The sequence below is a fragment of the Diabrotica virgifera genome, chromosome 8 (genome assembly GCF_917563875.1).
Source record: "Diabrotica virgifera virgifera chromosome 8, PGI_DIABVI_V3a".
Classification (NCBI taxonomy): Eukaryota; Metazoa; Arthropoda; class Insecta; order Coleoptera; family Chrysomelidae; genus Diabrotica; species Diabrotica virgifera.
In genome coordinates this window covers 203306434-203333888 of record NC_065450.1, presented here as the reverse complement: position 1 = coordinate 203333888, position 27455 = coordinate 203306434, and the positions used below count along the sequence as shown (strand labels likewise).

Sequence of the window (27455 nt, the reverse complement as noted above, 5' to 3'; positions counted from 1 at the left end):
ACGGAGTATTTGGAATGTTCATTTAAAGATGGAGTTACTACAAATAAAATGGTATCTTTGGATGGTGAAATGATTGTGAAAAGCAATAGTTTTAAGTACCTAGGATCAGTATTACAGAGTAATGGAGAAATAGATGGAGATGCATGCTGTAGAATTAGGGCTGGATGGATGAAGTGTAAAGAAGCGAGTGGTGTGTTGTGTGACAGAAATATACCAATAAAGCTGAAGGGAAAATTCTATAAAACAACCATAAGACCGGCTATGATGCATGGAACTGAATGTTGGGCAGTGAAAAAGAAAAAGAAACAACGAATGCATGTGGCGGAAATGAGAATGTTTAGATGGATGAGTGGAGTGACAAAGAAGGTTAAAATTAGAAATGAGTATATTAGGGGAAGTCTAGGTGTGGCACCAATTGATGCCAAAATGAGAGAGCATAGGTTAAGATGGTTTGGTCATGTTCAACGTCGAGACGTTAATCACCCAATACGAAGAATAGCTGAAGTGCAGATTCCTGGAAGGAGTAGGAAATGAAGACCAAAGAAGACCTGGGGGGAGACGATAAGGCAGGACATGTTGGTAAAGGGGATTAACATTGATATGACCCAAGATAGAATTGTGAGGAGAGATGCAATTAGGGAAACCGACCCCGCATAGGGATAAGGCAAAGAGAATGATGATGATGAACGTGGTATATACCTAATAGGTAAAAAAATGGTTGAATGCATGATTGGTATATTAAAACAAGTAAAAAAATATAAATAAAAATATCGTATTCGTAAATCTCGCGACACACCTGATAGGTTCTTCCGGCACACCAGTGTGTCGCGACACAGTGGTTGAGAACCGCTGAATTAGAGTACCTATTTATTATAGATGGTTATACAGATCTTGCTAATTTCATTATCGATGTTAGATTTTAAAATCAATAAAAACACTTGTATACAGCATAGGCGTGGTCAGTTTCTTTTAGTCGTTACATACCTAGCCCTCCTACATATATTTTAATTTCCAACAATGATATTTTCATAAAATGAAAGTATGTAGGGGGGGGGGCTAGGGCACGATTTTCAGCATTGGAACCCAGACTAAAAAAAAACTGACTAAGCCTATGCTGTAAACAAGTGTTTTTATTGATTTTAAAAACTTTCATCGATAATGAAATTAGCAAGATCTGTATAACCATCCAAAAACAGTGTCATATACATTTTTTTTAAATAATTTTTTAAATCCAAAATTCAAATCAAAATGTTCTGAGGTGTATTTTAAATCTTGATTTCCTAGTTTATCTATATAACCATTAACCATATGGTTTTGCCTACTGAATAATTTTTTTTATTCTTGGTTATGGTAGGGGAGCCCAAGCGGGGATTTTTGCAGTTACTCGAGCGCGTCAGATTATCATATGGGGAGAAACCTGGTACCCTGCATATATAACTGTACCATATATTGGCTCTTAACACAGGGGAGTTCGTTAAGGGGGGCCCGAAAAAAAAATCTATCCTTAAAAAAACTCGAAATTGTCAGATTAAGATAAGGTAAATTAAGTACTTGCAAAATAGTGTATATTTCAAAAATCTGACGATTTGAGCCGGGCGTAAGGAAATGGGCGAGTCCCAAAGTTTCACAAGAAAAAAAGCGAATATTTCGCGAAATGAATGACAGATCGAAAAACTAAAAAATATGTGCTCAATATTTTTTAAAAAACTATCGAATGATATCAAACACGACTTCCCACGGAGAGGGGTGGGGGTAAATTTAATATTTTAATTACGAATCCCGCGATATTTCGCTAAATGAACATCAGATCGAAAAACTGTAAAATACACTTATTTAATATTTTTGAAAAATCTATCGAATGGCACCAAACACGACCCCCCACGGAGGTGGGGTAGGGGGGTTACTTTAAAATCTTAAATAGGAGCCCCCATTTTTTTTATTGCAGATTTGGATTCCTTACGAAAAAATAAGTAACTTTTATTCGAAACATTTTTCCGAATTATGCATAGATGGCGTTATAATCGGAAAAAAGAATTGTTGGAAATGGAAAATTAAATTAAAAAATGGCAAGCGCCCACTAAAATGGAAAATGTTACTTAACTTTTTTTGGTTTTAGGACCTACTCTTCACAACCCAATAGGTCTCCAAAGCGCTCGAGTGACTGCACATTTAGCATACTTTGCTCCCCTACCATTAAATTTGTCGTTTAAGAACTGAAGCATTCGGCCTAAAAGCGGATCAAATACAAATAGTTTCACTTTTTTTTATCGTTAACTGTAAAGCATTTGCAGCATTATTATGTATATAGTAGAATCTTTACGTTTTGTAGGAGTATTAATGTCAATTTGAAGCTTATTACAAGTGTCTTCTTACTCTGTAATAAATATTATTAAGGGAGGGGGGTGGGGTATGGTGTGAAATTAAAATTTCAAGCACATTTTTGTGTGAATTTTTTTGAAGCTATGGTAGAATTATTTAATTTTTGAATTCAAGATGGTAGGAGAGCCCACCAAGCAAGGATTTTTGCAGTTACTCGAGCGCATCAGATTATCAAATGGGGAGAAACCTTATACCCTGTAAATGTACCTCTACATATATTGGCTCTTAATACAGGGGGTTTGTTAAGGGGGTCCGAAAAAAAAATCTATTCTTAGAAAAACTCGAAATCGTCAGATTAAAATAAGGTCAGTTAAGTACATGCAAAACAGTATATATTTAAAAAATCTGACGATTTGAGCGGGGCGTTAGGAAATGGGCGAGTCACAAAGTGTCACAAAAAAAGCGAATATTTCGAGAAATGAACGTCAGATTGAAAAACTGCAAAATACACGTATTCAATATTTTTGAAAAATCTATCCAATGGCACCAAACTTCGCCCCTCACGGAGGTGGGGTGGGGGTTACTTTAAAATCTTAAATAGAAGCCCCCAATATTTATTGCAGATTTGGATTCTTTACGTAAAAATAAGCAACTTTTATTCGAGACATTTTTTCGAATTATGGATAGATGGCGCTATAATCGGAAAAACGATTGTTGGATGGTAAAAAAATGGAAAGTCCCCCACTTTATGGAAAACTTAACTTAACTTTTTTTTGTTTTAGGACCTACTCTTCACAACCCAATAGGTCCCCATAACGCTCGAGTAACTGCAAATTTATCATACTTTCCTCCCCTACTATAATTACATTCAGTAAGTACAATTCAAAGAAAATTTGAAGTCAAAATATTAAAAAATAAGCTAACGGTGGCAAATTTTTACAGACACCTCAAAAAAAAGGATTTTGCGGTGGACATCAGAACTCGTCATAGGGCCTTTCAACGCTTCTCATTTGTTTCGAGCTTCTGTCATATGTCTTATAATCCGTGTATAATACTGATATATGACATATGACAGAGGCTCGAAACAAATGAGAAGCGTTGAAAAGCCCTATTAGATCATGCAAAACGAAAAATTTAAAAAGATTTTATTAGACTATGAGTTTCTAGACTACTAGTTTAAACGATTTTTGAGTTTTTGGCATCACTCAGAAGTCAAAATATCGAAATTTCTTGTAAAAAATGGTGAAAATCAACATATTTATTATTGTTAAACAAAATAAGAATAAACCAAAAAATGTCTCAACAGCGTTACCTCACGAAATGTCTAAAAAGAAAACCTGTGCAAAATTTCGGGTACAATGTCCACCGCCTTTGAAAAAGCAGTTTTGGGAAAACACGTTTAAAGTTTTGACAATTTTATTTTCAATTACTTTTTCGTCTGTCAAATCGTAAAGTAATAACGAAGGGGAACAGGCGTTGAACGTTTCTCACTACGCTGAAGCTCGCTGGCGCGAAGCTGCTGGAAAGCTGCTTTATATTTAATATGCTGTATTTCCGGCAATTTTGATCCTATCAATCTGAAATGTTTGGAGAATATTCTTGAAGTTACTACGGCAGTCAGATAAGTACTTAACCCCTCTACCCGATGGAAAAATGGAAAAAGAGCAATATCGGTCGGTGATTCGATTCTTGTTTTTTGAAAGGGAAATCACGCAGCGAAATCAAAGAGCGCTTAGATGCTGTGTACGGTGACTCTTGTCCTTCGATGAAAACTGTCAAAAATTGGTTTAATGAGTTTCAACGTGGACGAACGTCGGTTTTTGATGAGCTACGCGTAGGTGCCCCGAAAATGGCTACCACGGAGAACAACGTGACAAAAAACCAAGATCTTAGCTGAACGAGATAGCTGACACAGTAGGCATCTCAAAAGACCGCGTAGGTCATATCCTGCATGAAATTTTAGCCATGAGAAAGCTGTCGGCGCGATGGGTGCCACCTTTGCTCTCTTCAGACAAGAAGCGCAACTGTGAGACCACTTCAGAGCAGTGTTTGGCGCTATTTAAGTGTGATCCAAAGAAGTTTTTACGTCGTTTCATAACCGTCAACGAAACATGGATTTACTGGTATACACCAGAAACCAAGGGTCGAAAGAGTAGACAGCACCAGGCGAACGTGCTCCGAAGTCCGAAGAAGGCGAAGACTGTCCAATCGGCCGGAAAGGTGATAGCCAGCATTTTCTGGGATTCACAAGGTGTAATCTACATCGACTTCTTGGAGAAGGGCAAAACGATCACATGCCATATTATGCCGAATTATTGTGCCGATTCGACGCCGAATTGAAGAAAAAACGACCTCATTTAGCAAAAAAAAAGTGATCTTTCACCATGACAACGCACCGGCTCACACCTCCGCCGTCGCCATGGCCAAATTGGTCAAATTGGGCTACGAACTGTTGCCCCATCCACCGTATTCTCCAGATTTGGCCCCGTGCGTCTACTATTTGTATCTAAACTTGAAAAAGACACTCGCTGGGCAGAAATTTAAGTTGAATGAGGAGGTCATCGCCGCCACGGAAGCCTATTTTGCAGACCTCGAGAAAAGGTATTTTTCAGACGGGTTAAAGAAGTTGGAGCATCGCTGGGTCAAGTGTATCGAGCTAAAATGAGACTATGTAGAGAAATAAATTGCCACTTTTCCAAAAATTTCCTTTTTTCTTTTGTAGACTAAGTACTTATCGGAGCCCACTATGTGCTTTTATTTAAAATAGCAAAAAAAAAATCGAAAATTTCAAAATTTTCAAACCATAACCTCCCTTAAATACAGATCCCTAATTCTTCAAAAGCAAGCATTTGGAACCCTGAAAAGTCTGGTGATTGAAGTAAGTTCCGAACTTGCTGCTAATTTGTTCACAGATTAGTTGTTTATAGAAGTGAACGGTCCCAATTTTTTCGCCCCAAGAAATTTAGTGTGGGTTCCACGACACACGTGCCACCCGTTGTGGCCACACCTATGGTATACAAGATTATTCAAAAAGTGATTAATGAAAAGAGGAGGAAAATTATTTTCTCTAAAAACATTACGAACTGAATATTACTGAATTTTTCTGACTATACTCACAATAGTTTTCAACAAATATTACAAAACTGATAAAAAATTCACATTTCAATTGCATTATGCAGCCATACTGCATTCCAACAAATAAAAAATCTGACTTCAAATTCAGTGGTGAGCAGTTCCACGCAAAATTGTATGGCGTATACAGGGTGTAACAAAAATACAGGTCATAAATTAAATCACATATTCTGGGATCAAAAATAGTTCGAATGAACCTAACTTACCTTAGTACAAATATGCACATAAAAAAAGTTATAGCCCTTTGAAATTACAAAATTAAAATCGATTTTTTCGAATATATCGAAAACTAGTAGAGATTTTTTATTAAAATTGGATATGTGGCATTCTTACGGCAGGAGCATCTTAAAGAAAAATTATAGTGAAATTTGTGCTCCCCATAAAAATTTTATGGGGGTTTTGTTCCCTTCAACCCCCCCAAACTTTTCTGTACGTTCCAATTAAATTATTATTGTGGCACCATTAGTTAAATTCAATATTTTTAAAACTTTTTTGGCTCTTAGTATTTTTTCGATAAGGCAGTTTTTATCGAGTTGCGCCTTCTTTTTTAATATGTTTACATAAAAATTTTATGGGGGGTTTGTTCCTTTAAACCCCCCAAATGTTTGTGTACGCTCCAATTAAACTATTACTGCGATATCATTAGTTAAACAAAATGTTTTTAAAACTTTTCTGCCTCTTTATATTTTTTCGAGAAGGCAACTTTTATCGAGATATGGCTTCTTTTTTAATACGGTTCAAAATATACCTAAAAATGTAAATCATACATAAATTTTCATATTTTTACCAAGTCTCCATAATCGTACTTAACCATATAAAAATATGTGGTGGATTTGACAATTATTCAAAATATCTCTATAAAAACTGAATTTTCGAAAAAGTACTAAAAGCCAAAAAAGTTTTAAAAATATTGTGTTTAAGTAATGGTACTACAATAACAATTTAATTGGAACGTACACAAAAGTTTGGGGGGTTTAAAAGAACTAAACCCCCATAAAATTTTTATAGGGTGTCCAAATTTCACTACAATTTTTTCTTAAGATGCTACTGTCATAAAAATGCCATATGTCCATTTTCAATAAAAAATCTTTAATAGTTTTCGATATATTGGAAAAAATCGATTTTCATTTTGTAACTTCAAAGGGTTGTAACTTTTTTTATATGCACATTTGTACTAAGGTAAGTTAGGTTCAATCAAACTATTTTTGGTCCCAGAATATGTGATTAAATTTATGACCTGTATTTTCGTTACACCCTGTATAATAGTTAACATTTTATCAAAATTGTTAAGTACTACTAATTATTAATAACTCAAAAATTAGTAATTTATTTTAATACTTGATATAAAAATTTTACTTAAAATTTTTTCTTTTATCGATTTGTGGGGTGATGTCTAAAAAAATAATTTTCACCACAGAGGAAGGGTGGTATCCACCCCCAGGGTAAAAGCGCAAGTTGTCACCATGTTACTTTTGTGTCTTGAGGTATTCTCTAACTGCTCACCAATTTTCATGCAAATCGATGGAGGTTCAACGAAATCGGAGGTAAAAACCTTCAGTGACTGCACTAGTATGCTTTAATAACTCATTATTTGCTACAATTTCAAGTACCTAGTTATTTCGTTTTGCAAAAAAACAAAGTTATTAAAATTTATCAATTATTGCAAAATAAGGGTTTTTTGCACGTTTTGCCATTATCTTTGTCAATTGTTTATTTACTTTAATTTAGAACCATGCAAATTAAAGATAAGATCTACAACTTATATTTGAACCACTTTTCTCTAAAATGTATAAAAAACGTTTTATAGGCAAAAAATAATTTTCACTTTTTATGACTATTCAATAAAACAAAGCAAAATCAGATGTACGTCTTCAAGGATTTGTCATCAGGTATCTCTCATAATATACCTTTTAAAACCTTCAAAAACCTTGTTCGATTATTTTTTGACAGATTGACTGGGGTAAATGGCTAAAAGAGATGCATTATTTAGTATTCAGGCGTTAATTGAGTATCCGTATACTCAATCAACGATTCAGGTTATTGTACAGAGATGCAGAGATGTCGGACATCCGGTTTATATGTGGTTCATTGACTTTAAGAAGGCCTTTGATCCAGTAAAACATACCGAAATGATTGCCATTCTTCAGCAGGTGGCTATTGATGATAAAAACCTATAGTACATTCTTTCACGGTTTTTGCTCTAAATTTTAAAGAACCGCTTGGATTGACATGAAATTTGGCATACGCATAGTTTACATGTCAAAGAAAAAAAGTGATATTGTGCCGATGTGTGCTTTTGCCCTGGGGGTGACTTTCACCCTCTATTGGGGGTGAAAAAATATATGTCCAAAATAAGTCCGGAAATGGGTAAACTGACTAATTTTAAGTAACTTTTGTTCTATAGAGCTTTTTCGCCAAGTCAACACTTTTCGAGTTATTTGCGAGTGAATATGTTCATTTTTCAACAAAATAACCACATTTTTAGACGGTTTTTAGCAAATAACTCAAAAAGAAGTATTTTGTCGAAAAAACCTTTCTTAGCAAAAATAGAGCCTGTAAAAAAGTAAAAAAATGGTGTACGCGTTAGGTCTCTGGACCTCGTAGAACCAGAATTATAGCCAATGAAAAAAATATTCATATTCACCAAATTTCAAATAGAATATTTCGACGTGAAATATCCAAAAAATTAAGCACTTTTTGGGGAAAACCCATTATAACTTTTTCAAAGTGTTTAAAGAATGCTTTATTTCTGTTTTTATAAAAAGTTTCTGGCATTTTTAAATTAGTTACGCTCAAAATAAAGTTGGTCCCTTTTGTTTTGGCAAAAAAAAAATTGAGAATACCACCCCCTAATTATCAACTTAAATGAAATTAATCGTTACCGCTCCACAAATTATTTTACTTATGTTGTGTTTATATGATCTGTAAGTTTCATCGATTCAAAGTGTTTATTTTTGAAAAAATTTGGTTTTAAAGTAAAATTTTGAAAAAATTTGGTTTTAAAGTAAAATTTTTAAAAAATTTAATTTTGAAAAATATGCTTTTTTTCGAAATAACTGAAAAATTGTTAGAGATACCAAAAATATCAAAAACAAAAAAAGTCAGCATTGCTTTTCTGAATATCATGTATTTTTTTGTTTTTCTGTTAGACAAAAATTGATTAAGATTTGGTATTTCTAAATTTGCATACATTCGTGATCAGTGACTCGTTCAACCCCTTTTAACTACAGCCCTTTCAAAATTAAGGACTTTGAACCGATGAAACTTACAGATCATATAAACAATACATACACGAGTCAAGAAACTTGTGAAGTCGTAACGATTAAGTTCATTTGAGATACTAATTAGGGGGTGATTTTCCCGATATTTTTACCAAAAAAAAGGGAATAACTTTATTTTGAGCGTAACTTGTTTACTTTTGATGCTACAAATTTTTTTTATAAAACAAAAATGAAGCTTTTTTAGAAGACACTTTAAATAAGTTGTAATGAGTTTTCCCCGAAATGTGCTTCATTTTTGGTTATTTTACGTTAAAGTATTCCATTTGGCATTTGACGAATATGAACCTATTTTTCATTAGCTATAACTCTGCTTCTACTAGGTATAGAGACGTGATATATACACCACTTTTTTAAATTTTTTATTTTTTTTACTATTTTTTGCTAAGAATGTTTTTTCGATAAAATACTTACTATTTGAGCTTTTTGCGAAAAACCGTCTAAAAGCGTGGTTATTTTGTTGAAAAAATGAACATATTCACTGGCAAATAACTCGAAAAGGATTGACTTAGTGAAAAAACTCTATAGAACAAAATTTACTTAAAATTAGTCAGTTTTTCCATTTCCGGACTTACTTTGGACGAATATTTTTTCACTCCCAAGAGGTGGTGAAAACCACCCCCAGGGCAAAAGCACATATCGGCACAATATCACTTTTTTTCTTTGACTTGTTAGCTATGTGTTTGCCAAATTTTATGTCAAAATTTAGAGGTTTTGCAATATTTTACCGTTAAAGAACCTACTACTACGCATTATTAAAAATCTTTACTGGCATCAACGTGCAAACATCAGGATTGACCGGGACACTTTTGAAGAACTTCAAATACGAAGACAAGTAAAGCAGTAAGTTCAATGTGGTATCAAAATGAATGGCGGCAATATTAATAATTTGAGATACGCGGATGACACGATGTTAACTGCAAGCAATTACGAAGAACTTCAACATCTGATTATTAGGATTACCACAACGTGTGATGAATTTGGACTCAAGCTAAACACTGCAAATACCAAGGTGATGGTTGTCAGTAAGACGTCAATACAACCGGAAGTAGTATCAGCTTATAGTGAACAACTGGAGAGAACTAACAGTATCACGTACCTTAGTTGTAATCTAAATGAGAACTGGGACATGACCAAATAAATTAGAATACGTACTATAACCCATGAAAAAATTTTGGTATAAAGTTTTTTATTGAAAATCCATGTTTTTTTGAGTTTACATGATTCTTCAAGAGAAAATCAATTGCGGGAAGACTAGAGTTCATTAAAAATTCACATACTTTGACTCAAATTGGACAAAATATGAATTTTTTAATGTTAGGAAATTTCCAAATCCCTAAGAATTTTTTTCTCACAAACCGTAAGCCATAGAAAGATTCTAAGCACAGAAGAAGAACGAGCGGCATATTTTATGTCAGAAAAGGTCTACAGTCTAACTCTTTGGCTCAAATTGGACAAAATATGAATTTTTTAATGTTACGAAATTTACAAATTTTTAAGAATTTTTTTCTCACAAAGTTTAAGACGTAGAAAAATTCAAGCAAGCGCTGGTAAATATTCAAGAAATCGCGGGTAAAAATTTAAGCAAGCGCGGGTAAAAAAATTCAAGAAAGAAATTTCCAAATCTCACAAACCGTAAGCCGTAAAAAATTCTGAGCACAGAAGAAGAACGAGCGGCATCTTTTATGTCATAAAAGGTCTACTGTCTAACTCTTGGACTCAAATTGGACAAAATATGAATTTTTTAATGTTACGAAATTTCCAAATCTCTAAGAATTTTTTTTTCACAACCCCTAAGGCGTAGAAAAATTCTGAGCACAGAAGAAGAACGAGCGGCATATTTTATGTAACAAAATGCCTATAGTTTACTTTTTTTAATGCTTTTAATATTTGACCAAGACCAAAATACAGCAGCAGAAAATCAAAGACATAACCCAGCGTTTCCCAAACGGTGGGTCGCGATCCACTAGTGGGTCGCGGGCGGATTTCAGATGAGTCTTCAGATGTGTTCTTTATTTTATTCTATCATCATGGGCGAGGGATGGGTCGCGAATATAAAAAAACGTCAAAAGGTGGGTCGCCAGGCAAAACAGGTTGGGAACCACTGGTGTAGAGAATAGAGCCAGAGCTGCATTCTATAAGATAAAGAATCTTTTATGTGGAAACAACATTACTTTGAACCTGAAAATTATATTAGTAAGATGTTATGTGTTCTCTACTCTTTTGTACGGTGTCGAAGGTTGGACTTTAACGGATACACTTCTAGTGTGAAGAATCCTACGAATAAGTTGGGTGGATAGAGTTCGTAATGAAGTTGTTTTGCATCGGATAGGAAAAGTCACGGAAGTCGTTAGAACAGTTAAAAATCGAAAACTTGAATATTTTGGCCATTTTATGCAACACCCAGGGATATATAATATACTCCATTTAATAATACAAGACAAGGTAGACGGAATAAGAGGACCAGGTCGAAGAAGAACGTCATGGCTTAAAAACCTGAGAGAATGTTTTAACCACAGTTCAACAGACCCTTTGCTTCCCTTTTCCGAGCTGCCGTCAACAAGATTACTATAGCCAATTTGATAGCCAATGCTCGATAATCGAGCACGACAAATGAAGAAAAAGAAGAAATGGTTAACGTGAAATGGTATGAAAACGATTTAAAGGTTTATACATAAGGTAGGCCATCTTGTATGTAAGTGAAAAAAATCGTTAAAAAATATATAATCTCCCGGTACCAACTCTAGAAAAGAAGAAAAGAGTCATTTAAATATTGTTTGTTAATTATTTTAAAATGTTAAGATTGCTATTTTAAAATGAAAATGAAAATATGAGAAAACCTGTGAAAATTATACTGTTTTATGTACCTTTATTCAATATTAAGGTTAGCTAGCGCTGCTATTCGACACCAATATACTTCTCAGGAAGGATCGCGATGATCTGAGTAAAATAAACAAATGCCACAAAAAACGCGAAAGGTATCATCATCAAAAACAAGATTTTCTGATACCTGCTGAACTCGCCCAAGTAGGGTAACAAATCGCCGAATTCGAACGGTTCTCCATTTTCCACAACTCCGTCATTTCCTGAATCGAGCTCTTTCGGAACCCCTTTTTTCAAAAAGTCTATCGAAAGATTGTTTTTCCCGTTAGTTTTCGCGTTAGATTTCTCGTTCGTATCGCTGACGTTGCTGTAAGCCCGGCTATCGGCCTTTTCGTCCTGTTTCGGCGACATCTTTTTTATTTTTCTGCGACTAGGCTAGCCTCTGCGCTGCTGAGACCAGGCTAGCCTCTGCGAATTTGGATCTGAGAAGCGGTGATCGACTGAAACCGCGGTCAATTATTTCACACCTTTTATACGACATTTGTGCTATTTTCACCTCCCCGACAAATCGAAAAATCCAGGAAAAATAGAAAAACCCAGAAAAATTGGAAAATATCTGAAAAATGGGAAACTCACGAAAAAAACGTAAAATTCTGAAAAATAGGACAATCCTGAAAAAATATAAAATTTCCGAAAAAATTGACAATCCAGGAAAAAATTAAAAATCCAGAAAAAATTAGAAATATTCTGAAATATCGGAAAATTACGAAAAAAACTAAAAATCCAGGAAAAATCGAAAAATTCCGAAAAAATAGGAAAATTCACAAAAAAAAAGGAAAATCCTGGGAAAATAGGAAATTCCCGAAAAAATCAATCAGTAGAAAAATCAAGTAGTTGAAATTTTTTATTTTAAATTGAATTTTACTATTATTTCGTAGAAAGCATACAAATTTTATTGATTAATGTGTATTATTCATACAAATATATAATAATAATTATTAATTATTCTTCTTGTAGTAAAGTACAAAATTATTCGTTTTAAACGAGATTTTAAAACCATTTATTCAGAGAGTGTCAAAAACTTCTTAAAAATAAGTCTTTTCTTATTTTAATTTCAATAAATATATTTTTTACGAAATAATATTGAAATTCATTAAATTTTTTTATGGAAAAGCTAATTTATTTATTTTTCCGGGATTATCCGATTTTTCCGAGAGGTGAAAGTAGCCCAGTCATTATTTTCTAAATCTACCCCAGTTTAAAAAAATGGATGTTCTGCGTGACACGGAAGGCTAGATATTGCCAATTTTTTTCAGCGCGCTTCAATTTGAATTTCCATTCTAAAAAAACGTTCTTCCATCCATTTTAACGTGGCGGTAGTTTTCGAGTACCATCACTTTAACAAGTTACAACTTTTTATATCTTCTGTATATATGCCATCTATAAATTGAATAATAACATAGCCCTAATAGCACACGACGTCCTTTGGACCACAGACCATATATACTTATAGACGTTTCACGACCATGTTAATCTTTCGGATCGAATTAACGCCATCTCTTGATTGGAATGGGAACTAAATTGACAAATTTTAGTTACGTGGGAATTTCAACTTATAAATTTTGCGGGATTTTTGATGAAATTTCGCAGGAAATTAAAACAACAGAAAGACAATTCAATGTTTTATTCAATATTTTACTGAAAACTCCAAATATTCCAATTTGTTTTCAAAATGCTAAACACTACTGCCATGTGTCACGTGAAAGCACTGATGTGTTGAGTTGAATGAAAATTTTTGAAAAAATCTTGTAGGATGATTGTTTAGATAAATATTACCTTATAATCTTTTACAAACTTCCAAAAATATATAGGCCAGAAATGTTGATGACACACTTGTCTATTGGAATAAACTGTTTCAGGATCTATTATATTGTTTTTTTAAATGTGGAGAAACACAACACGGGATGATCAATGTAAACTAAAAATTCTACTCATAAAAACGGATGGTTAATACAATTGATTAATATTGTGATTAAATCTAATTAAAAACGTAACACCACTATAAAAATAATTAAACCAAAAACTGTAAAATAAAAAGTAAATAACAAATGAATTAAATTGTCAACTGTCAGTTGTTAAATATGACAAGAAAATTGACTGACAGCGACATCTCTGGATTGGAATGGTAACTAATTTGCTGTCTTGACCTTGACAATTTACGTGAAACGTCTATGAGTATGTATGGTTTGTGCTTTGGACGTCCAAAATAGGTCCATTTTTGGTCCTTACGTCCATGGACTATAAACGGACGTCCTTTGGACGTCCCATGTTGGACGTCCTTCGGAAGGAATAAATATGGACGTCCTTTGGACGTCCGACGTTGGACGTCCTTCGGACGGAATAAATATGGACGTCCTTTGGACGTCCGACGTTGAACGTCCTTTGGACGTCCATACTGGACGAAATACGGACGTTTTATGAACGCTTATATATTATATTGGACACATTATACCAATTACGGGATCAAATAGCAAAATAATTCAATAAAATATTAACTTACGCGTTAACTTTACGTTAATGAAATACAGTCAAACCTGTCAGTAACGGCCACTAAAATGAAAGAACTATTGGCCGATATAGAAAGGTGGCCGTTATTGCCAGTTTTTGTAGTCTAGATATACAGTAAAACTTGTGTTACTGGCCACCTGATAAAATCGGCCACCTGTACTAACGGCCGGTTTAAATATTCCCCAAACCAATTATATCTGGACTACAAAAACTGGCAATACCGGTCACCTTTCTATATCGGCCAATAGCTTTTTCATTTTTAGTGGCCGTTACTGACAGGTTTTACTGTAATTGGTTTGGGGAATTTTTAGCTGACCGTTAGTACAGGTGGCCGGTGTTTGCAGGGGGCCGGTAACACAGGTTTTACTGTAGTTTAAATCGAAAAGATTAAATCTTAATTCAAAATTGTATATACAATAATTATTACAATTATAAACAAACTATATAGTTTAATATCCAAAACATGTTTTTGATTTTATGTAATGTAATGAAAATCTTATTTGTAAATTATTGGTTACAATGTTTAACAATAGGAAATATTCAAGAATAAATAAAATAAAAGTTTAATCCTAACAACACAAAACATTCCAGGAATATAGGTAGGTACTACCGTTCTATTCCGTGAACATCTATCTGATTAAATTATGGGTGGAAAGTTACCACAAGATATTCTATGAACATAGTACAATGTCTTCCTGGAGGGGTAAAATTTTCCATTACAAGATTTTAAGAGAGGCCATTTACTGTTCAATTTGCGTTCATTTTCAAATTTGCCGCGCGAGTATCTATGTAGCGTCGCGTGGTCATTGGTCATCACATTTCATTTTCATAAGATAACCGATAACCTAAAAATTTAGTAAAAATTTTGATTGGAAAAAAATGCATCGATAAGGGGGTGTGGGAAATGGAAATTAGTGGCTTTTCTGCTGTACTGTCTGCTAGTCAAATCACACAACACTTTTTTCTATGCTGCTAGTTTTTGCTCTGGGCTCTGGCTGGATCTCTTGTTTAAACAATTTTGTAAGTATTATAAAATCCGTTTTCAATTTTCTTTATTCTTTATGAAACGAATCATTTATGCATGCATATTATTACCTGTAAATAGTACCTATTTCCTATTTCTTTTGATTTTTAATTGTAAAGAATAGAAAAATTACCCTTCATTTTAATTTTTTTAGAATCAGCTGAAAGTGGCCTACAAAAAAAAACCAAGAAGGAAATGTATAGCCTTGTGGCTATGAAAGGCAAAAGAGAGATATAAAAAGTGTATTGGCTAGTTGGAAGAAAGTCCACATTGTCCATGCATAATAAGTTATTACTTTATCAACAAATATCAAGAAGATAGCAGGGTCACGAGCAACAACTTCATAAGTTCAAGAATATCGAGGAAATCCAGCTCCTCGATACTACTGGGCAAACTAGAAGATTGAAGAGGACAAAGCCTTTTGAACTAGTTTGAGTGATAGGTGATAGTGAAAAACGGAGCATAGTGCTTGTGTGCTGTGCCTGTGTATGTTAGAATAGTGCATGATCTTGTTAGATTAGATAAGAGACGCTATGGGGTAAGCTCTTCATTTTAAGAAACAGTAGTAATTTAGGTTAAATTAAAATTGCTCATTGGTCAGTTATGACCAGATTGTTTTTTTATGTTTGGCAAAAAGGACTTAAGTCAGAATAGCACATTGATAATGTTTTGATGATTTCTGGACCAGAAAAAAACTGTTGTAGATGTAAACTGTATGTACAGTAGAATCTACTACAGTACTGTAGAAATCATCAAAACATTATCGATGTGCAATTCTGACTTAAGCCCTTTTTCCCAAACATCGGAGAATTGTAATGTACAATAATTCTCCTATCTGCTTTTTCATGAATTTTGTAGGAGATGAAAAACCATTTTTAGGATCATCTGCTTTCACATGTAAATTTTGACATGTTTTGTAGTAAATAGATAGTTGAATTTACTACAAAACATGTCAAAAAATATATGAAAACAGGAGGTGACTATAAAAAAAGTTTTTAGTCTCTCTTACAAAACTCATGAAAAAACAAATCGGAGGTATGTCACATCAGTGACTATATCCAGGGAATGTCTAAAAAATATACTTTGATGTCCCAAGAACCAAATATAACCTACAGTCCATCTAATTTACTTACTGTTGCAGGTCATTATCTACGCCAGAGATCTAAGTTGACATAGTTGCCAAAGTATAAAAAGATCCTGAATCCATTTTAAATCAAATATATCACATAATTATTGTAAACGTGGATTATACAACAAAACAAATTAATATTCAATGTAAATAAGTAAAAACTTAAGAAATAGAGAACAAGAATTAAGTTATAATCTTTTAAGATTTGCAGTGCAAGAGTTTTTGCACTGCATTGTTAATAATTAAAAAACGGCTCCGAACTCTTGGCAAAAAGCTGGTAGGTTTCTTTGTATAAGTTTGTCTACAATAACAACTAAAAAAGTTGTCAGATACCTCGATTATTCCAAGTCGTTATAAAATTAGGTGAAATTTATATTTTTATAGTAGAGGATCTTTTTATAGTAAAGTAAATAATAAAAACAGTAAATATAATAAATAAAACAGATACTTATAGTAAAGAATATAAACAAATATGAAGTGTCATCACCGTAACTGTCAAATAAATGTTACCAATTTATTCTAAAATGTCACCTTCGTTCCATTACAGTTACAGTGTGATCCGAACAAATCTGCTTCATAAAAACGCTTTATAATCCATTTATACAAATTAAATGAAACATATTATTGTGTATTTCTTTAGAAAAGTAACATTAATAGAAATCTTCAAATATTATTTCTACGCGTATATAATAAAATATGTCTAGTGGCTGTAATTCCATTGTACTCGGCAAAGTGATTCTAAAAAAGAATACACCTACCGCCTAAATATTTCAGTTAAAATAAATAACAGTTAGTAAATTAGACGAAGTATGTAGATATATACAGGGTGTAACAAAAATACAGGTCATAAATTTAATCACATATTCTGGGACCAAAAATAGTTTGATTGGACCTAACTTACCTTAGTACAAATGTGCACACAAGAAAAGTTACAGCCCTTTGAAGTTATATATATATATATATATATATATATATATATATATATATATATATATATATATATATATATATATATAATAGCACTAAGGGCCTTAGAGGCCCATGGCTTGAAAAGTTTGTTTTTTTCTTCATTTTCACGTTTCTTTATGTACTGAGATCTTCTCTGGCTTGATATGTGATTTTTCTCCATTCCTTCCTGTTATTCATTTTTCTTTTCTGACCCTGTAGCACCATTCTTTCCAAATCTTTTTCGACCTCTTGCTTCCATCTATTTTTCGGCCTTCCTCTTCTCTTTCTTGAAGCTGTAGTGTAGTTTAGTACCATTTTTGGAGTCCTCGTGTTTGGCATCCTTTCAATGTGACCTCGCCATCTAAGTCTCTGTGCCTTTATCACTCATTTGAAGTTACAAGATGAAGTGATTTTTTCCAATATATCGAAAACTATTAGAGATTTTTCATTGAAAATGGACATGTGGCATTATTATGGCAGCAGTATCTTACGAAAAAACTATAGTAAAATTTGGACACCCCATAAAAATATTTTGGGGGTTTTGTTCCTTTAAACCCCCCCAAACTTTTGTGCACGTTTCAATTTGATTATTATTGTAGTACCATTTAAACACGTTTTAAAAACTTTTTTGCCTCTTATTGCTTTTTCGAAAAGTCAATTTTTATCGAAATATTTTGAATATTTGTCAAATCCACCACATATTTGTATATGGTTAAGTACGATTATGGAGACTTGGTAATAATATGCAGACTTATTTATGCTTTACATTTTTAGGTATATTTTGAACCATATTAAAAAAGAAGCCAGATCTCGATAAAATGTGCCTTATCGAAAAAATACAAAGAGGCAAAAAAGTTTTAAAAACATTCTGTTTAACTAATGGTACCTCAGTAATAGTTTAATTGGAACGTACACAAACATTTGGGGGGTTTAAAGGAACAAAACCCCCATAAAATTTTTATGTAGACATGTTAAAAAAGAAGTCGCAACTCGATAAAAACTGCCTTATCTGAAAAATACTAAGAAACAAAAATATTGAATTTAACTAATGGTACCACAATAATAAAATTGAATTGGAACATACACAAAAGTTTGGGAGGATCTAAGGGATCAAGACCCCCATAAAATTTTTATGGGGTGCACAAATTTCACCATAATTTTTCTTTAAGATATTCCTGCCATAATACTGCCACATGTCCATTTTCAATAAAAAATCGCTAATAGTTTTCGATATAATCAAAAAAATCGATTTTCATTTTGTAATTTCAAAGGGCTGTAACTTTTTTTACATGCATATTTGTACTAAGGTAAGTTAGGTTCATTCGAACTATTTTTGGTCCCAGAATATGTGATTTAATTTATGACGTGTATTTTTGTTACACCCTGTATATACAACCGATTACGCACCACCTTAAAAATTGGGCATTTTTGATGTCTCGAATTTCCTAAACCTTTTGTTGCATCTAAGTGATTTTTTTATAATATTCTAGCCTAGGCCCTAGGCTATAGGTTAAGTACCTCCTTATGCTTGTCATGCACGGGGAGCTATACTGTAATATATATTATATCACATCGCACTCTATAGTAATGAGTGAGCCTGCACATACGGAACCATTTGTTTCCTGTCTGCAGGCTCATTCATTACTATAGAGAGGATATGATATAATGTACATATATTACAGCATAGCTCCCTGTGCATGACAAGCTTAAGGAGGTAACCTATAGCCTAGGCTATAATATTATAAAAAAATCACTTAGATGAAACAACAGGTTTAGGAAATACGAGACATCAAAAATACCCCATATTTAAGGTGGTGCGTTAATTTCTTGGAGAAGTGTATTGTAATTTAATGTAAATAATGTAATATCCAATAATTGTAATTTAATATAAGATGTAATATAAGTTCCTTAAAAAATATATTTTTTATTTCCCACGACATTAGATGAATGTTCGGCAGCAAGACATTGGACCAAACTGGGACGTCCTATGAAGGCCAATTGACGTCCACCGAACGTCCCTTCGGATGTTAAGTGGACCTCCATTGGACGTTTGGCAACGTGGCATTTGGACCAAAATTGGACGTCCTGTTAAGGTCCAATTCACGTCCCCTAGAACATCCGGTTAAGGTCCAATTTACTTCCGATTAAGGTCCAATTTACGTCCGATTAAGGTCCCATTTACGTCCGATTAAGGTCCAATTTACGTCCTATTAAGGTCCAATTTACGTCCGATAAGGTCCAATTTACGTCCGATTAAGGTCCAATTTACGTCCGATTAAGGTCCCATTTACGTCCGATTAAGGTCCAATTTACGTCCTATTAAGGTCCAATGTACGTCCGGTTAAGGTCCAATTTACGTCCGATTAAGGTCCCATTAAGGTCCAATTTACGTCCTATTAAGGTCCAATTTACGTCCGATTAAGGTCCAATTTACGTCCAATTAAGGTCCAATTTATGTCCGATTAAGGTCCAATTTACGTCCGATTAAGGTCCAATTTACGTCCCCTAGGACGTCCGATCAAGGTCCAAATTACGTCCGATTAAGGTCCAATATACGTCCCCTCGGACCTTAGATGGACGTCCAATGGACGTTCGGTAGCGCGACATTTGGACCAAAATAGGACATATAAAGGACGTTCCTCGGACGAAAACGGACGTCCAATGGACGTCCCTAAAGTCCGTGAAGGACGTCCAATGGACGTCCTTGTGCTATTAGGGAGATAGCATCTAGATCTTTACTTAATCACATAATCTGTCCAATTTTCAGCTCCTAATGTTAATGAACAATGGAAATATGATTTTAAAAAAGAAGTACTGTCTTGATTTCTATTGGTCATAGAAAGTTTTTCTAAGGTTATGTTTTTTCATTATCTTTTCAGTAAGCATACTTACAAGCGCGTGGCATAAAAATGTCAAAGCTATTATAAATTTTTGTAAGCTAAAAAGTCAGCACTTTTTCAAACGGATTTTTTAATAACAAATTTGATAAAATGTAATTTTTTAAAATATCTTAAATTCAGCTATCCCTGATATACCTTTTAAAATCTTCAAAAACCTGTATAAGATTGTTTTAGATTGTTTTTTTTTCTTAACTTGTTCTATTAGCACTTTGTACAAAAGGAATAACATCTTCTAAGTTCAAAAAACATATTACCTCCTGCTACTCCACAAACGATGATTTAAAGAGTCATTTATATTTTGACAGTAACATTGAAGTAAAGACTTCTGTCGTATACTGGTATATGAACTTATTAAAATCCCAAAACATAATGGAAAATCACAAAACGTTTTCGGTCAAAACTGACCATTTTCAGTTTGAAACGACCAGTGTACAGGTAGTTGAAACTAGCTACGGTAAAAGGTGTGAAAACCTTTCAGTTACACTGAAGATTGTACACTGAAGATGGTCAGTTTTGACCGAAAACGTTTTGTGATTTTCCATTTTTTTTTGAGAATTTTTAAAGAATTTTAATAAATGCATATACCAATATACGACGAAAGTCTTTACTTCAATATTGCGTTGTTTTATCGATGGTACACAGCCAACTGTAGGGTTTATCCTTTTTAAATATTTTAAAATGTTAAGATTGATATTTTAAAAGATGAAAATGGAAATATGAGAAAACCTGTAAAAATTGCACTGTTGTTTAGAAAAACTATGTTTCACCTACCTTTCTTCAACAGTAAGATTAGCAAGAGCTGGTATTCGACACCAATACTTCTCAGGAAGGATCGTGATGAAGATCTGAGTAAAATAAACAAATGCCACAAAAAACGCGAAAGGTATCATCAGCAAAAACAAGATTTTCTGATACCTGCCGAACTCGCCCAAGTAAGGTAACAAGTCGTCGAATTCGAACGGTTCTCCCTTTTCCACGACGCTATCATTTCCGGATTCAAGCTCTTTCGGAACTCCCTTTTTCAAAAAGTCTATCGAATGATTGTTTTTCCCGTTAGTTTTCGCGTTGGATTTCTCGTTCGAATCGCTGACATACCCGTCGTTGCTGTAAGCCCGGCTATCGGCCTTTTCGTCCTGTTTCGGCGACATCTTTTTTATTTTTCTACGACCAGGCTAACCTCTGCGCTGCTGAGGCAATTCCTAATCGCGAATTTGGATCTGAGAAGCGGTGATCGACTGAAACCGCGGTCAATGATTTCACTCTTTTTATAGAACATTGTTTAAGGTCACGATGGGGATGTGACAATGATCTATTGCTTTGCTATTGCGATCCCTACCGTGCTTGCAGAAATCGTAACGCGCGCTCTTATCACTGCATTAGACGATGGTGCGCATTGTCGGTGTTACACTTCGTCTACTTGCAACTTAAACACCGGCGACAGGTAATGCATGTAGCGAAAACGGATTCAGACGTCAAACATGCGATTTACTGAACTTGTGCGTTGAAATTTTTTAAGTATTTTTGAATGTACTACATTCTTTCACGGTTTTTGCTCTAAATTTTAAAAAACCGCTTGGATTGACATGAAATTTGGCATACGCATAGTTTACATGTCAAAGAAAAAAGTGATATTGTGCCGGTGCTTTTGCCCTAGGGGTGACTTTCACCCCCTCTTGTGGGTGAAAAAATATATGTCCAAAATAAGTACGGAAATGGATAAACTGACTAATTTTAAGTAACTTTTGTTCTATAGAGCTTTTTTGCCAAGTCAACACTTTTCGAGTTATTTGCGAGTGAATATGTTCATTTTTCAACAAAATAACTACATTTTTAGACGGTTTTTTTCAAATAACTCAAAAAGTAAGTATTTTGTCGAAAAACACGTTCTTAGCAAAAATGCAGCCTGTAAAAAGTAAAAAAAAATGGTGTACGCGTTAGGTCTCTGAACCTCGTAGAACCAGAGTTATAGCCAATGAAAAATAGATTAACATTCACCAAATATCAAATAGAATATTTCGAAGTGAAATATCCAAAAAATTAAGCACTTTTTGGGGAAAACTCATTATAACTTTTTGAAAGTGTTTAAAAAAGCTTTATTTCTGTTTTTATAAAAAGTTTCTAACATTAAATTTAAGCAAGTTACGCTCAAAATAAAGTTGGTCCCTTTTGTTTTGGCAAAAAAAAATAGGGAAGACAACCCCCTAATTAGCAACTTTAATGGAATTAATCGTTACTGCTCCACAAATTATTTTACTTATGTTTTGTTTATATGATCTGTAAGTTTCATCGATTCAAAGTGCTCATTTTTGAAAAAATTTGGTTTTAAAGTAAAATTTTTAAAAATAACTTAAAAATTGTTAGAGATACCAAAAATCTCGAAAAACTAAAAAAGTCAGCATGGCTTTTCTCAATATCATGTATTTTTTTGTTTTTCTGTTAGACAAAAATTTATTAAGATTTGGTGTTTCTAAATTTGCATACATTCGTGATCAGTGACTTTCAACCCCTTTTAACTACAGTTCATTCAAAAATAAGGACTTTGAACCGATGAAACTTACAGATCATATTATAAACAATACACCAGTCAAGAAACTTGTGAAGTCGTAACGATTAAGTTTATTTGAGATAATAATTAGGGAGTGATTTTCCTGATTTTTTTACCAAAAAAAAGGGACTAACTTTATTTTAAGCGTAACTTGTTTACTTTTGATGCAAAAAATTTTTTTATAAAACAAAATTGAAGCTTTTTTTAAACACTTTAAATAAGTTGGAATGAGTTTTCCCCGAAATGTGCTACATTTTTGGTTATTTCACCTTAAATTATTCCATTTGGAATTTGACGAATATGAACCTATTTTTAATTAGCTATAACTCTGCTTCTACTAGGTATAGAGACGTGATATGTACACCATTTTTTTTATTTTTTACAGACTATATTTTTTCGACAAAATACTTACTATTTGAGTTATTTGCGAAAAAACCGTCTAAAAGCGTGGTTATTTTGTTGAAAAAATGAACATATTCACTGGCAAATAATTCGAAAAGTATTGACTTAGTGAAAAAACTCTATAGAACAAAAGTTACTTAAAATTAGTCAGTTTATCCATTTCCGCACTTACTTTGGACGAATATTTTTTCACCCCCAAGAGGGGGTGAAAAGCACCCCGGGGCAATAGCACATATCGGCACAATATCACTTTTTTTCTTTGACTTGTTAGCTATGTGTATGCCAAATTTCATGTCAATCCAAGCGGTTCTTTAAAATTTAGAGATTTTGCAATATTTTACCGTTAAAGAACGTACTAATGTTGGTAGAACTGGTTTTATGTATTGTAATGTAATGTTTATTTACGGACTTGCCATTCTCTTTTACAGTTCACCTTAAATTTAACCTAAACTATTACAGCAAAGTGTGACTAGGTACATAAATAGTTAATATGTTAGGATATAAAGAGTCTAATACAATCTTATTCTTATTAAAGGTGGATGGAAAAGGCAGTTTTTGTTTTTATTTGATTCAGAGTTGGACCACCATCTCCAGATCCTCTCAGGCGTTATCAATGGAGTGGAATTATGTAGTCACAACTCTGAATCAAACACTAACAGGCTACCTTATTTCAGGGAAATTACCGCGAATGCAATAATTTCACTTTTGAGACGTAAATTAGCGACATCTCTCGTAAAACGAGGAAAACGAAAAGTTCCAGATGCAAAGTTTACTAAAATTAAACAATTAAAATAATTGAAATAAAAATAATAAACAATATTTTAAATCTAAGACTTTTCGCCAAGAAACTGCTTTCTGGCTGCATCCTGTATCTCTGGCTTTTACAATATATAAGCACAGAGACGACAAATATAGAAGAAAACAAATAAAGGACACGGTCACGTATTTACTCCCTTTTCGTCTAGGAAAAGGACCGAAAGACAGTTTCAAGTACTCAAATCTGAGTAAAGATGAAAAATGGATGAAAAAAGGCAGTATTTGTTTTTATTTGATTCAGAGCTGGACCACCATCTCCAGATAGACTTTTCGCTAAGAAACTGCTTTTGGCTGCATTCCGTATTTCTGGCTTTTACAATATATTGAAGGTGTTTATTTAAAGCAGTTTGTGTGTAACCGGTTTCGGCATTCACAATTTATATGCCATCGTCAGGCCCTTATTAACTATTGCTAAACTTAAAACTTAAAATTTAACCTAGGGCAACTGTATTGAAACGTATTTTTATTTAATTTTTAGCTTGTTCAGTTTCTTAATGGCCTGACGATGGCCTATAAGTTATGAATGCCGAAACCGGTCGCCCACAAACTGCTTTAAATAAACACCTTCAATAAGATTGTGAATATAATGCCTGGTTGCACCAACAGTTCTTAAGATTAAGACGTGCCTTGAGCTCAGCTTATTAAACATAAAAGCGTTGCACCATTGAGTCTTAGATCAATTTTTAGCTTGCCACAATTATGGACTGTCACGTGGATTCACACACCCTTTTATAAACCCTATGTAATAGGTAGGTACCTAAAATAACAGTACAAGTTTTTGAGTATTTTGCTTTTGCTGCTCCGAAATAGTTCAAATCGGAGATAATTAAACGTTCCAAAAAAAATTGATATTTGTATTATTTTTTTTTGTTGGTCTGTGTTATCAAAACACGCCCTGTATGCAGTTGCTACATACCTGAATAATAGACTATAAAATGAGATTTCGTAAATAGATAAATAGATCTTTCAATCTAATTACAAACACATTACAATATAGGACATAGATTAAGATATATGCACAATCGATTTTCTAGTCTAGCAATCCGAGCAAGGCCAGCCGAATCAATAACCATTTTTACGACAATCTTTAGCATATTATTGATTATTAGTATCTCTGGGTGGGTGTCTAATTATCGCAGCAAAAGCAGGAAGCGTTTTTTCCACAGGAAATCGACAAAGACGAATCACCACAAGCATAATAGCAAGAGAGCTGGGAGACATTTTTTTGGATAGGTATTCGAGGCAATCTGAAAAAAAAAAATTTTCATTTTCATTTTTCGGCATGATAAATCTTCCATAATGCAGACCTGGATTTACACTCAGCCTTTGCTATTGCACCTGCCGCTGCCGGAAATATTGCCCGAAATACAATATCGACACGAGTCAAGAGTTAAGTGCTCATATCAGTCATCACTAGCGTTACCAGGTGTCCCGATTTGCGCGGGACGTCTCGATTTTCAGTGGTCTGGGGACGCGTACCGATTTGTATGGTTTGTTCAACAGTAAATGCTTGAGTTCAATTAGTGCGGTCGTAAATATTATTAAATTTATCTGACCTGGTCCATTGTTAAGACCCACCCGGAGCGATAAGCAACCGAGGTAGACAGAGTTGGTCTTTTGACAATTAACACTGACTAAACGGTACGTCCATAATAAGCAAAGAAATTTTACCATAAAACATATTTAAATTTTACCTGAAACCGGGCCTTTTATACTATTATCGGTTAATCCAGGATGTTTATAGTGGTCACTAATTGAACTCAACCATTTACTGTTAAACATACCATACCTGATCGGGAATCGGGACACTAAATGTCCCGATTGTCACTCACGAAACAACTTTTCCTAACAAGTGCAGAAAGTCATTCTTTACCGCACGCGACTGTAGTTTGCCGAACGACGCGAAGCGGGAGTTCGGCAAGCAGTCGAGTGCGGAAAAGAGACTTTCTGCAAGAGTTAGGAACAATATTTTTTCTAAGGCCCGGTTTTTCAGTGAGCGGTTAAAATTTTGGTTAGCTAACCTAGTTTAAATTTTAACCAATATTTTAACCCTTATATCGTTTTTCAGTGCTTTATACCAAGATGTGCAATTCTATAGATTTTTGACAGAAAAATAAACAAAATAGAATTTCATAACCTATTTTATAAATAACAAATAACATAACATTACAAAAATGATTAATGCATTCAAGTTCCGATTCTTCATCTGATGATGAAGATATAATCAAGAATATAATAATACATAATACAATATTTCCCGCGATAACACAAAATGTCATAATTTAACTAACCTCTTCTGTCAGCAAATATAGATAAACGTCTGTCGGAAAATTCGGAGTTAAACCACCTATGATAGCGAGTATCGGTTAAAATCTTGGTCAACTTAAACGGGTTTAAGCGATAACCTAGTACTGAAAAACTGATTAACCATAAAAATTTCGGTGACCGAAAAATCTGGGTTAACCCAGCACTGAAAAACCGGCCCTAAGGGTCTTTAAAAAATTACCAAATCTTAATCAATTAATTTAATTAATATGACTATTTCACTCATCTTAAAATTTTCACATAATCTGACCAATCACAAACCAAAGACAGCTTGTGTTATCGCGAAAACACCAACTGTCTTTCAATTCTGATTGGTCTATCAGCTTCGTGTTTTCAACGACGTAACCATGGATACCGATCGCAAAGCAAAGTTTGACGTTTGCCAAAAAAATTATTGTAGCTGTATACGTCAAAATGAGTCGTTTCGGTGGTACTTCAAAGTTTTTTTTTTTTATTTTATTCTGGCCTTGGTTCAGAACCTTTAGCCACGTAACTACATATAAAATCAAACGAAGGTATAAACCAAAACATTGAAGAAAATATACCGAGTAACACAAGAAAATCTAAATCTTATATATGGAGACAATTTATGATGTTCTGTGTGGATCGCAACTACAAATTAGATGCAGAAAATAACAACGAAAGACTAGCATTCATTCTAAAAGACTGGGCCTTCAACTATTTATTGTTATAGGTAAAAAATAATTATAACAAATTATTTATAGTTATAATTAATATTTCATGATTATGACTAATAGTGACTGGATTTGGGTTACCTAGATCAAATGTATTATTATTAAATTCCTTCCTCTCATTCTACTGAATTTTTGACCTATCACTTTGTTCGTGAAATAGTCTAATAAAATACCACTCGTGATTTAATTTATCTTATAAGTCTGTCTTTTATTTCTAAACTCAACTGAGTTGCTTAAAGAAAACACCACTCGTCCTACGGACTCGTGGTGTTTTCAAGCAACTCAGTTTCGTTTAGAAGTAAATCGACAGACTTATCGCGAAAATTGAATCACTAGTGGTATTACTATTGAAAATACTGTAGCGGAAGAGAAATCTTGGCCGATCCCCGTATAACAGTAAACACCTCGAGAATGACGTAATCGGATGTGCTAGGCCTCGCCGGAGAATTCTGGAAGGTACGTCACGTAGGCGGAACAAGCCGATAGCTCGAGATGGGAGTCGATTGTTCCAGAATAACAACTGGGTATAAATACGGGCATATTTTGTGAAT

The 27455-nt window shown here is 33.7% G+C and overlaps 1 protein-coding gene and 1 long non-coding RNA gene across 2 annotated transcripts in view; one reads left to right on the top strand and one right to left on the bottom strand.

Annotated features, from left to right (window-relative positions):
• Positions 1-21472, bottom strand: part of LOC114325651 (organic cation transporter protein) — a 203870-nt gene extending 182398 nt beyond the window's left edge. The window contains exon 1 of the mRNA XM_050659632.1: positions 20893-21472. Coding sequence (XP_050515589.1) covers positions 20893-21269 — 377 coding nt within the window. The 5' untranslated portion in view covers positions 21270-21472. The remainder of the gene's footprint in view (positions 1-20892) is intronic.
• LOC126890572 (uncharacterized) lies at positions 14728-16550 on the top strand. Its single transcript, XR_007700374.1, has 2 exons — positions 14728-15140; positions 15299-16550. It is a non-coding gene; the product is annotated as an uncharacterized LOC126890572 (long non-coding RNA).
• Positions 21473-27455: the final 5983 nt, after the last annotated feature.